The sequence below is a fragment of the Podarcis muralis genome, chromosome 11, assembly GCF_964188315.1.
Source record: "Podarcis muralis chromosome 11, rPodMur119.hap1.1, whole genome shotgun sequence".
In the NCBI taxonomy this organism is placed as follows: Eukaryota; Metazoa; Chordata; class Lepidosauria; order Squamata; family Lacertidae; genus Podarcis; species Podarcis muralis.
In genome coordinates, this window is record NC_135665.1 from 22,972,622 (window position 1) to 22,985,569 (window position 12,948).

The 12,948-nt window shown below is 42.5% G+C and overlaps 1 protein-coding gene across 1 annotated transcript; it reads right to left on the reverse strand.

Moving 5' to 3' along the window:
• Window positions 1–542: 542 nt before the first annotated feature.
• Window positions 543–12,676, reverse strand: ARL14EPL (ARF like GTPase 14 effector protein like). The gene is made up of 5 exons (XM_077936118.1): window positions 12,575–12,676; window positions 11,375–11,495; window positions 5,973–6,017; window positions 3,740–3,882; window positions 543–1,860 (listed from the first exon to the last, which is right to left on the reverse strand). Exons 2-5 carry the CDS (start codon window positions 11,474–11,476, stop codon window positions 1,653–1,655), a joined length of 498 nt encoding a protein of 165 aa, XP_077792244.1. The 5' UTR covers window positions 11,477–11,495; window positions 12,575–12,676; the 3' UTR covers window positions 543–1,652.
• Between the last annotated feature and the right edge of the window lie 272 nt (window positions 12,677–12,948).

Here is a 12,948-nt window from a genome sequence, read left to right on the forward strand (position 1 = left end):
GAAAAAGGGGTCAAGGCCACCTAGCCAATTTTGTGGAGGTCAATTGGAGTCAAAAGAAAACTACAACCAAGCAAAGAGGTATTGCAGGGAGGGGTGAACCAATCAACTCTCATAGGATTTCACATGGGATTTAGCCGAAAGTTCTTTAAAGTTTTAATTTACATTAACAATTTAAGTGTGCAGCTATTGCATAACTGCATTAGTAAACAGCAAAGAGAAGCAAACACTGCAGAAACCTTAGTTAAACAGAATAACAATTAAACGTGTCAGGATTTCTCTTCGCTGTGAAAAGTGGGGCTCCCTCAAAATTCTAATAAAGTTTTCATTGTGATTTTAGCCACTACTGTATATCATTTGATAACCTCTTCATATACACCACTACATTACCAGCATACACGCCCATTTCCTTTTCACTAACCTGTATGTCGCTGCTTTTTTTCCCAGTCAAGGAGCCTTGACTTGTTATCCATTTCAGTTTGTTATGACCACAGTATCTTAAGAGTAAGCAACTCATTTAAGGAATGGGGGGGGGGGGGGCGGACTCAAAGTTGGAAATGACACTTTAAACAAAAATCACCTGCATGCTTCCTTTTATGCATACAAATGTCCATTTTTTCTGTACATTACAGGCAGACTAGTGTAAAATGGTTGAGAACGTAACTTTTAAACTATGAATTCCTTAAATACATTTAGAACCCGGGTCTTCGTACCAATAAAAACTGTATGCTTGACATTATTTATATCCAACTTTATTTTCTGCAACTTTGCTCAAGGACTTAAACATTTACTTTGATAGCCCCTCGTTCTGCACAGATGATAAACACAGAAGGAATCAATTTTCGAGTTGTGCAGCAGCCCGTTGGGGAACAAGAAGAGGCTTTCATTAATCTTGAATTCCTTGGTTCCCCCTTTCTTCCTTCTGTTTGCAAGAGTCACTTTGCAGTGTGATTTTCAGGAGGGCACAGTCTTTTCACCTGAGCAATAACAGGGTACAATAATCCTTACGAGGCATATATAGATGCAGTCAAGAAATAATGAGCTTTTAAAGAGGGGAGGCCTGCTTTTTCTTTAATTTGCTTCTGCTGGCTTTGAATTGGTTTATTCCCAAGGCAGCTGGATCTGTGCAACAAAAATGTTCAAATCTCTCTCCCCCCCCTCCTTCTCTAAAGCCTTAACAGATGAGAAAGATTAAATAAACTTCCTAGTAGCCAATTCCAACTCCTAACTTGTTTAAATTGAAGAAACTCAGAGGCTAGGCAACATATTATGAACCAACACCTGGCTCAGAGCAAACGTGAACAAAAAGATATGAGAAAGTGCTTGAACTTTTTCATCTGCCCTTTTCCAGCTCCACACACCTAGTGTTCAAAATGTGGCTGTGCCTGTATTTTGGCCCCCACAGGCGGAAAAGACTGCTTGGGGAGTGATTTGGAGTACATAAGTGGTGGGTGGTGAAAGTGTTAAGCTCCGCTCTCTTCCACACTCAATATTATGGTCTGCATGTCACACCCTGACAGCCCTGCTACCCGTCTTTGCACGTTAGGCATTTTGTTCCTCTAACTAACAGGAGGAATAACACCCCTCTCTCTTCTTAAATAAATAAATAAGTCCAGCCTCTGTTTCACAACAACAGTGGTCAGGTAAATAGCCGTTCAAAATGGAAATCTGATAACCGGCCCGGCCTCTATTTGAATCTGATCGTAAACCCATTTCCGGTTGCAGCGACACTCTGCCCCACACTTGGTGGAATTGCATTTAGGGCAGGGGTAGAAGCAGCCCAAGCAGTTCTTCTCCAGGCAGTCACACAAATCCGCTTTACTGGAAAGCAGCCGGCCGTGTTTGTCATATTTCTTCACGGGTCTGTGAAAGAGAAAACATGGAATCGCCATTGGTGTTCAGAGTATGAAGCAAATAAAAGTGGGAAAGCCATGGGGGGGGGCGCCTCTGTACTTCCTCCTGATACTCCTGCAATATACAGTGTACCTCGGTTGTCAAAAGTAATCCGTTCTGGAAGACCATTCGACTTCCCAAACGTTCAACAACCGAGGCTCAATGGGCGGTCTGCAAAGTCCCCCAAAGTCAATGGCAAAAATTGAGAAAAGTTTCAAAACGGAAGCAATTACTTCCTGGTTTTTGGCATTCAAAAACCAAAACATTCGGCTTCCGAGATACTTGAAAACCAAGGTAATACTGTACTGAGAAAACAGTTTTGAATCTCAGACCTTAACTTGGGGCCATATTACCTAAGTCCAACTTGGAAGGATGAGTTAGGAGTTATTTGGGGAAGATGTTTGCTAAGGGCTGCTGTGCCCTGGAAGATTTTCCACAGGTAACCTAGATGCTCATGCTAAGTTATGCAGTTAAGCACTGTAGCCATATAAGAACAGCTGTCATTTGTGCAGTTAGCAAGGCACCCTAAATATCAGAAATCTGATCAGTTGCACAACTTACCTAACAAATAGGCACACATACCAACAAACTAGGGTTCAGTGAAGTATTCTGCAGGGCACAGCCAGGAACATTAGCCACAAAGACTGGCCAGCATGATTAATTACAATCCAAACTAACTAGAGATAGGGAATTGCATTCCTGTACTGTCTTGCAAACAGCATATTTAAAATAAATTAGAGGTGTTCTATATTCTGATATTGATGAGCACTATCAATAAGCCTATCCTGCTTCCTTATCAGCAGAATTCACAACCACCATCAATTCTAGTTTTCTTGGGATTCAGACTATTTTTTTTGTCAGTTCAAAGCCGCTATTTGCTTCTGATTCAGATGCAAAAACAAAATAGAGAAGGGTACCATCAGCATATTGACGGCTCATTTCTCCAAATCCTGGACATTTTCCATGGAGTTTGTTATACTGTACTAAATAAACCATGTGAAGAAGAAGGGGAATGAGAAAGTTTTGCTGCACTCAAGTACAGTGGTACCTTGGTAGTCGAATGGCTTGGTTCCCAACCAAATCGGCCCCCAGACACTGCAAACCCGGAAGTCAGAGTTCTGGTTTGCGAACATTTTTCAGAAGTCGAACATCCGAAGCGGCTTCCACAGCTTCCAATTGAGTGCAGGAAGCTCCTGCAACACAATCAGAAGCCGCGTCATGGTTTTTGAATCATTTCGGGAGTCGAATGGACTCCCAGAATGGATTAAATTTGAGAACTAAGGTACCACTGTAGTCTCCATAAAGATGTAAGCTGTCCATTACTATCTTACCATTATAACTGGAAAAATTCTAAACCAATTGAGTGCAGAGACCCTAAGGATGGCATGATAACTTATGGCAGTTTCTTTTATGCACTTTTCTCTTGTTTTTTAAAGGCAATGCAGCCTCAGCAGATAGAAAAATCAGCTCTGCTCTCAGATGAGCAGGTAATATTTATGATCAACTGTGGTTCTACTCCAGATGAACACCTGCCTACTGGGGCTACTAAAAAGGATACAGTCTATGTTGGAGCATGGAGAACAAGAGAAGATGGATGTTACCATTGGGCCCCACTTCTGATTTTCCCCTTGTCTGCCTAATGAATGTTAATCAACTACCAATTCTGTGCCTATTTACTCAGAAAGCAAATTCCAGAGAAACCGGTGGGGCTTAAAAGACAGTTTGCATCATACTGCTGTCTTAAATTATGAACATCAGGACCCAGCCTTATGATCTTATGGTAATTCTTACGATGGTCTGTAATTACTCCCAATTTAAAATATAGAATAAGATGCCGCATGTTACTTACTTCTTTGTATTGTTAAAACAATCCTGGTTTATCATTGACAGGCAGGCTTTCTTCTGCTGCTCTCGGGTTTCAGGGTTGAAGTCTGCTAGCAGTGGTCCTGGATTTTGAAATGCCAGGCATTTCAGCTGACGCTCTATTTGTTGCTAAGAGAAAACGAGCGGTTCTGAGTTACAGTGATAAAATACTCTAAATCAGGCAGGAGCACAGGGTGGACCCAATTCAAGCCAGACCCAAACTTAAAGGATTCTGGGTGTGTGAAGGCATTCACATTCTTACCTTCCCGATTTGAAGTTTGATACCCACACCCACCCGGCCACTTCAATAGCACTCTTATTATTTATTTATTTATTTATTTATTTATTTATTTATTTATTTTCTATATTCTTAGTTGTTTCAGAATATGGATCCTCCAGATGATGCACAATAAGTTAACTAAAACCACATTTGAAATGTAACAATGATGATACAAGCTCACACTAAATGCCGGACCAACACAAAGCAATAAAGCAATGCCTATCCCAAAAACTCATTGTGCACATCAGAAAAGCTACAACAGAGGAGCCACCCCCAAAAAGGCCCTCTCTCTCGCCCCTGGTAGCCAGCTTCTGCACTTCAGGATGAGGGGACAACAAAGCGAAGAGATGCTCCAGCCATTCCCACAACCTGTCTGCTGTGCTGACTTTATTGCTTCATGAATGGCAGTGGTGGATTGCTGGGTGCATGAAGGAAGGGAGGGAAGGATGGTCGACCATCACAATGCAGACGAGATCAGGATGGCAAAAGGCAGCCAACTGGTTTCTGTTGCAATGCAGGAGAAAGGATTGGTTCAATCATCCATCACTCTCTTTTCCTCTCCTGCTCACCATTTCTGCATGCTCAAGGGGGAGGGTTATTTTTACCACGATGGCATCAGCTGTAGGGCACATGCAATTTTATAAAATTATGAATTATAAATTCCCCTCATCTTGTCATAATTTAGCAGAGAGAGCAGATGGCAAACACAGGGGTGGGGAGATAGCCAATGCACAAAGGAGAAGCTAGGTGCAATGCCAGCCAACCTGTCCTGGCCAGGCAGGCAGCTGCACTAACTGCTACTGGAAATGGTGAACAAAATCATGATAAACCAACATTTATGGGTGTCAACAGTAAGTCATCGTCAGAAACAAATCACGGTTTGCAGTGAATGAACGAGCAATGTGCAGAAGCACTCGTGCCCACTCTGCCTTGCCTACCCCAGGAGAAACAAACATTAAGTGCAAACCACTAACTGGTAAGCCAAGAACAAACCTTTGAATCCATTTGTGGTTTACTGAGAAACAAACCTCAAATGCTGCTTCACATGTAACACTAAGGCAAGCCTTGTGGTTTGTTTGTCCCAGAGATGCTGATTGAGTAGAACACACCAGCACACTCCTCATAGTTTTTTTCCTGATTATAGCTCACCGTTACTTGCGAACCAGGCCAAGGTTAAATGACAACAAGGAAAATACAGGGCAGCACCACTGAACCTCTTGGGCTTGCCAATCACAAGGTCAGTGGTTCGAATCCCCGCAATGGGGTGAGCTCCCATTGCTCGGTCCCAGCTCCTGCCAGCCTAGCAGTTTGAAAGCACGCCAAACAGTGCAAGTAGATAAATCGGTATTGCTCCAGTGGGAAGGTAAACGGCACTTCTGTGCGCTGCTCTGGTTTTGGTGTTCTGTTGCACCAGAAGCGGCTTAGTCATGCTGGCTACATGACCCGGAAAAACTGTCTGCGGCCTGTAAAGCGAGATGAGCGCCACAACCCCAGAGTCATCTGTGACTGGACTTAACTGTCAGGGGTCCTTTACCTTTACCTTTATTAGCACTAGTAAGGAAGCTGCTAGGCAGGCATGATAATTGAGGTGCTTACCTATGCTAATTTTGTGATGTCTAAGAGACCCTCAGTTTGCCTAGGTGCCAAGACAACCACTCGAAATGTACTGGTGTCATGACCAAGGGCCCTGACACTTTATCTACAGGGGGAAAGGCCATGGATTCAGAGGATATCTCTGACTGGGAGGGAAATGCGTCCTCTGAACCCACTTGTGATATGCATCTTCAGCCTGAAAAGGTCACATTACTTTCTTCAAACACAAAGGGCTTCAGCTCAGAAGCTACAGTAATAATAATAATATATTATTTATACCCACCCCCCGGAAATGCTTGAACTCTGCTACTCTCTGCTAGGTAGTTGCCTCCCTCCAAATTCTTACCGTCTTCTTTTTGCACTGATCCCCTTCGCCTGGCAACTCAAGAATCTGAAGGCAAGGAAAAGGCACAGAAAGAATCACTGATGCAAAAACAATAAAATAGGCAGAGGTGCTACAGCAAAGTACTGAAAAAAAGGAATAAACCAAAAGCCAACACATTCATAGCTAGGGAAAGTATTTCAGGGTGGCCATTTTATTTTCAGAAGCAAGAAAGGGTTGAATTTTGATTCATAATAAAATACAAGTAAGCTAGTAAATTTGTGCACAAATTCAAACGGGAGCTAAGAACGAGGTTGTGCTTTTATTTATTTATTTATCTAAGTCAGTAGTTGACTACTGTATTAATTTAGTTGTTCGAAAAGGTGAGGGGGAAGGAGGGACAAGTCAAATGATTGAATTGCAGAAAAAAACAAGCATCTGTTCTAATAAAAGGCCTGCACAATGAAAGCGAAATGATAAGGAGCAACATTTAAGGAGAAAATGCCAAACACATGCAGTCTGCTGAAATAGATAGACTTATGCTTGATCAACTGTGCAATGATGTGCCTATGTGGCTAAAAATATATATCACCTGCCTGCGTTTGACTAAATCGCTCTCGGGCTGTTACCTTTTCCTAATATCAGCTTAGGGCTGAACGCCTTAAATCCTTCAATGTGGAAACTGTTGTGACATGACGAGTTGTTCGTCATGGCTCACCATAAAGTCCGAGCGAGTTCCACCAGGGAACTGCTTACCTCCCTCTTCCAATATTTGTGGTTACATGGCCAAACCTGCCTGCCTAATCTGTGAGATGAATCACCATGGGCAAGCAGCTCTCCATGTAACAACAGCTGCCACATGGAAGGATTTAAAGCAGCCTTCACATGCTAAGCTGTACTGGATACATCCCTCCCCTCTCTATCACACACAAACTTTTCAGAGCTGATTGAGGATGCAAATGTATTTGCAGATGCTAAAGCATTAACCTATGTTGTATATTTGTAACGTGTGACTGTTTTCTTTGTGTCTGGAACTTTATGTCAGGATCAGATCCTTATCTCCCCCATCACGCACAAGCCGCATTTGATAGGTGGGTGGGACCCCTCACCTGTCTGTCACGTGACATCACAATGCCATCAGGCACCTTTGTAGGTGGTCACCTTATGATATCACTGACACATTAAGTTTTGATACAGGTACAAGGATGTGGGAATGTTAAGGATAGTGGGAGAGGATATATTGATTAAACATTATCCTTCCTTCACTCACGCCAGTGAGTCATGTAGCAGAGCAGATTTCCCTCAATACAGCAGGAAGCTAGTTTGCAGATTCATGTGATTCTCTTTAGTTAAGCAATCCAATCTGGCTTGCCCAGATGCATTATTCCTGGTGTCCCCTTTTATCCCTCTTAAAAGAATAAAGACACAGGAGTCTTTCCTTAAATGTAACAAGAAGTTTACTCACATTCAGTTCACAGTATGATCCCTGAAGGCAGGCTTTAGCTTGTAATTACATAACAAAGTGTGAGTTAATCCCACGTGGGGACTGAGCCCATGTGCTGCTGGCTGAGAGCCAGCAGACAGCAAAATACATTAAGAGAACAGCATCAGGAGAACAAAATAGAGAGCAGTGTGGCATCAAGAGAAAGATGGCTACGTGACTTGGCTCTTTTGTGGAGTCAGCCAGAGTCACGCCCATCTTTTTGGTCACATGTAGGGGGAGGATGCTACAGACCAGGGGAACAGAAAGTTATACTGGCTGGAGTAACACCTCCCTGCCTGTGTGCACTCTAGGGAAACAAGGAATGCTCCAATGGATTACATCCCACAAAGGATAGTTTTTTTAGGCAACCACATATAACTTCATGAGTAGGGCAGGTGAGCGTGGCAAAACATGCTTGTAGGTCAAATTGGGATGCCTCACAGATGGAGGTTCCCCACCGCTGTTTTAGATTACTATTGCTATGCATGTGGTTTGCATTGCCACACCCTCATCGCTGACAACATTGATACACACATATGGATAGGTTCTTTTGACAAGCATTCCCTTTGTTGCAAAAATAAAAATAAAAATAATGCCAGATGGGCCATAGCACCATGTAGCTGAGTATTTATTTCTGCTTCTCAGGGAAGCAGAATGGAAAACAACCACTGGTAGAAAACAGCTACAATATATAAGAAAGCAGATAAAATAAAAGCAGCTAATACACCAATTCAGAGAAGAAGAATAAACTAGCTATAAATCTATGTGTGTTGTGTGCAAAGGGTAGCAGTCTGCACAGTGACGCACAATACAACCTATTATATGACCCCAACAAAACCATTTGCTGCATCACACATCCCTGACTAATCCACTTTTCGTCTAAGCAACAGCATATGTAAAACTGGATTCTATGCACATGTCAACATAAACACATGACGACGTTAACCCACCCTAGAGCAGCTATATATTTTCACCCTAAGACAGAGAATGTTTTAGTTGCTGAATCAGTCCCTCCATAAATTTCTTGGTTTGGATACTTGTGGAACTACAAAGTGACCCAGTTAAAACAACACTGTGGTAGAGTGGTTAGAGTTGTGGTCGAGGGTGTGGAAAGCAGTGAAGTTCACTGTATGACCTTGGGTCAGTGGCAGTATCTCAGCCTAAGCTACCTCACAGAGCTGTTGGGAAGAGAATGTGGGGACTGGGAGAACTACACATGCCATCTTGGTTATTTTGGAATGGAGGTGGTATATAAATGTAATAAGCAAATAAACTCATGGTGTGAAGTATATTGTTTTGGAACTGATGATTTTGTGGTTGTGACATACTCAGAGGTCATTTACCCTTCCCTGTATCCTGCCACATCCTGGGGGTCACAAGACAAACTTAACTGTGTACCTAAAGGCTCCACCTTAGTCAACAGAATTAAGTCTACAACAGATTAGCCAAATGGATTATTAACTGCTACCATATAGAGCCATAGAACTTTACCATAGTTTGGTTAAGAGGCTGAAGATCAGGACAGGGGGTGAGATACTGGAATCCCACTCTATCGAACCACACCAGCTGCACTTAAACCTCCGAATTTGATTTATAAACCAATTATACACAACATGGTATTGAAGCCAACTTACAAAAACAAGAAAAGTTTGTTCTGACTTCGGAACTTGCTTCTAACTACTGACATAGGCAGTGAATGTTTCTTATGTGCTTCAGAAATAGTGGAGTCTAAAATTACCAGTCTTTTCTGCTGCTCTCATGGCAGATGAATAGCATTGCGCCTCACCAGGTAACTCCAACTGAAGGCCCCGAGCACAGGACTGCATTTATAGATACAGTATTTGCCTGTAAAATGAACAGAGGCCTAAACTGCATCCGGATGTTGGCTGGGATGAAACGAAGGTCATCTCTGATGGTCCATTCAGAAAAGGAGGCAGGAAGGAACACTGGGGCCTTGGGGTGTAGCAAAAGGTCAAACAAACATTTCAGTTTTCTATCATTTGACCCCCCAACTCTTTGTGACAGCTACAATAGTTCAACTTCTGATTCATACACAACAGCAAGCCAAAATTAGGGGGAAGTGAATCTTAAACATTCTGGCAAAGTCCTTCTGGTAGCACAGGAAGAGGAGGAGGGGGAGAGGCATGAATCCAAAGCTTTGCTTGGAGTTCTTCCAGCTCACGTACATAACACTAAAAGTGTGAACCTGTCCCATGTGGAAGGAAGCGTTAGAATTCCTGCTCCATGATTGCAGTCATGGGATTTTTGTCTTTCACATGACGGTATATGCTTTGACTCCACAGAGTGGGAAGTGACAGAGACAGGATGTTTGTGTTACTGTGTTCTGTGAAGTGGGACTATTGTCCTTTGTTCTTTTTCTCTTTGCTGTCTGATGCTAGAGAGAGAGGGAACCATGTTGCAGTGCTCCGTGTGTGTTTATATGTAAATAAAGTAGATTAGCCAAAATGCTGAGTTGCTGAGGTCTGTCACACGAAATGTGCAAGCTCTGTGGATCCCTAAGTGTGCCGGTGTCGGTTGGCATTGGTCGCTGTGATGTTCGGGCAGAAGAAAGCTTTTGAAGCTCCCGAACGATCGACCAGGAGGGAGGGAACATGCCAGTCAGACATGTGTCTCTGCCAGGGTCCTACTCGAGTGTAGGCTGAGCTCCTGACAGGAAGAGGGGTGGTCAGTAGTGGTCAGTGGAGTACTGCTTATCTAACCTGACACCCGTATGGCTGTGGCTTTCTGGGAGGGGTGAGGCAGCAGCAAGGCTGCCTAAACATGTGAACCTGGTCATTGTAGCAATAAGGATGTACTGGCAGGCAAGCTGTATTGGCTCCAACACCATGCCAACCTCTACTGGAAACAGGAGAAGATATTGGTGGTATTCCAATTTCAAAGCAGCCTTCTCAGAGAGGTTCTACTGGCACCAGTGCTTTTTTTCTGGGGGGACGCAGGGGTACACATACCCCTAAACATTTTGTGAATCTTTGTACTTTTGTCCATTTACTGTACTTATTTTTCCCGATTTGAACAATAAAATGGTCATTTTCTTAAGTCAAAATGAGAATACCCCTAAACATTTTTTTAGAAAAAAAGCACTGCCTGGCACCATCTTTATGAAATTTCCAGCACCAGGTGAAGAGTTATCTATTCTTTAATTAACTCTTTATAATCTCAATCTCTCAGCCTTAAAATGAGTTTTGAATTGTGCTTCAGTGGTTTTTTAAAATTAATTTGTTATAGTTTTTTGTGTTTATACTGTTTTTAAATGTTGTTTTTCCTTTGTGAGACGTCCAGAGAATTCCTGCTATGGGAAAACATTATTATTAATTATTCATATTAATCAAACTTATTAGTTGCCCTTTTACAAAATGCAACTCAAATAAATGCAATAAATAATCAACAGCCTAGTACTTACTGTCTGAAGCTGTGACACATTGTCTCTGAGCTATATATCCCCCCCCTCCCATTAAGATGATGAAGAAAAGTACACATCACTTTATTGACAGCATAAAGTCTATCCTCTATTTCCTTTGTCCCATAAGGACCCTTGTCAGTAGAAAGATGGTTGAAAATATGGGCATCTTGCAGCACTTAGGAATATTGGAGCTGCTAAATAGCTAGGTTGGGGGATCCAAACCTAAGAGAGATCTAGGCATGTTATACATTTGTATCAATACTAAGGTTCCAGACAGATTTCTAACGGGAGGAACCCCCTGGTTGGAAAATGTAAACTTTTATTTTATTGTTATTTACTAAATTTGTATACCACCATTCATCCTCAGGGCAGTTCGCACACACACACACACACACACAAAATACAATATAAAAACCACAGCGTGGATCAACTTAAAATTTCATTTTCTATAGTGTAATTTAGAAAAGAAGACACCTTTTGAAATATAGAAATAAATAATATGTGTGCACTCAGATATCCTACCTGTTGTTTTTGCTCTTTAGTGCAAGTGCTAATTGCTCCTACCAGCCCCGCAGCCGCAGATTGTTCTCCTGCTGGACCATTTCCTTCTGAGGAACCTTCCATTGTCAAAGGTACGCAAAACCTAAAATGGGAGGTTTACAATGTATACAGGTGAGGCATGTGCCAGACTTTAGGCAGCTAAAGATTTTCAAAGATGGCAGCAACGAGACATTTTATAGGGCACATTAACCTAGATACAGAACCCTTTCTCTCCCATAGTAACTGAACCCAGATTTTTTATTATTCATTCTTTCTTACATTACTCCCCTGGCCCTTCAAAAAATCCCACGGATATACTTCATCTCCACATGTTAATTCCTGCAAGAGTACTTCTAAAGCTTCAGAAGGCACAACGAAAATGTTTAAAAAAAAACAACGGCAGATTAGGACAATTTGAGGGCTACTTAATCTAATAACATTATCAGCAAGAATGACAAACAGCCTCGTGGCACATTAAAAAAAGAAACCTAACAAATTTGTTGCGACAGGAAACTACATCAGATGCATATGCCGTAATAATACATTTGTAAGTGTTTAACGTGTCACAAAGCTCTGCTGGCTGTGGGCAAACAAACTAACAGAATTATCAGAAAGCCAGTGACAAGAATACATTAGAGATACAGTGGTACCTCGGGTTAAGAACTTAATTCGTTCCGGAGGTCTGTTCTTAACCTGAAACTGTTCTTAACCTGAAGCACCACTTTAGCTAATGGGGCCTCCTGCTGCTGCCGCGCCACCAGAGCACGATTTCTGTTCACATCCTGAAGCAAAGTTCTTAACCTGAGGTACTATTTCTGGGTTAGCAGAGTCTGTACCCTGAAGCGTCTGTAACTTGAGGTACTACTGTATATTAAAAGGTATTGAAGCCAGTACAGTGGTACCTCGGGTTAAGAACCTAATTCTTTCCGGAGGTCCATTCTTAACCTGAAGCACCATTTTAGCTAATGGGGCCTCCCACTGCCACCACACAATTTCTGTTCTCATCCTGAAGCAAAGTTCTTAACCCGAGGCACTATTTCTGGGTTAGTGGAGTTTGTAACCTGAAGCATCTGTAACCTGAAGCATCTGTAACCCGAGGTACCACTGTGTACTATAAAGGTCTACAAATGTTCACTTGGCTTTCTAGCCAAGCCACCAACAATCCTCAGTACTAATTCTAACCTCACCCACCACCTCCCTGGCCCGTGCAGAAGACGACTGCTGAAAGACACCAGGTTTTTGGGGTACTGCAATAAGGATAAGCTTTTGGTTTCTACCCCTGATGTGTAAGTCTGAGCCTGTCTTCCCTAATCCGAAGCCCTCCAACTATATTGGACTACAACTCCCATCAGCCCCACCCAACATAGAGGACTCAGGAAGGAGGCGGAGCCTGGCCTGAATTGCACCAGAAATCTAGCTGAGATTAAAAAAAAGAATATGAGGAGATATGGCGGCTGCTTTTATTCTTAGGCAAATTAGCTGCAGGCGTGAGAGCCTCTCTGAGGCTGCCTTGGGGGTCTCTCCCACCAAGCCCCCAACCCTTGAGGAGATCTAGA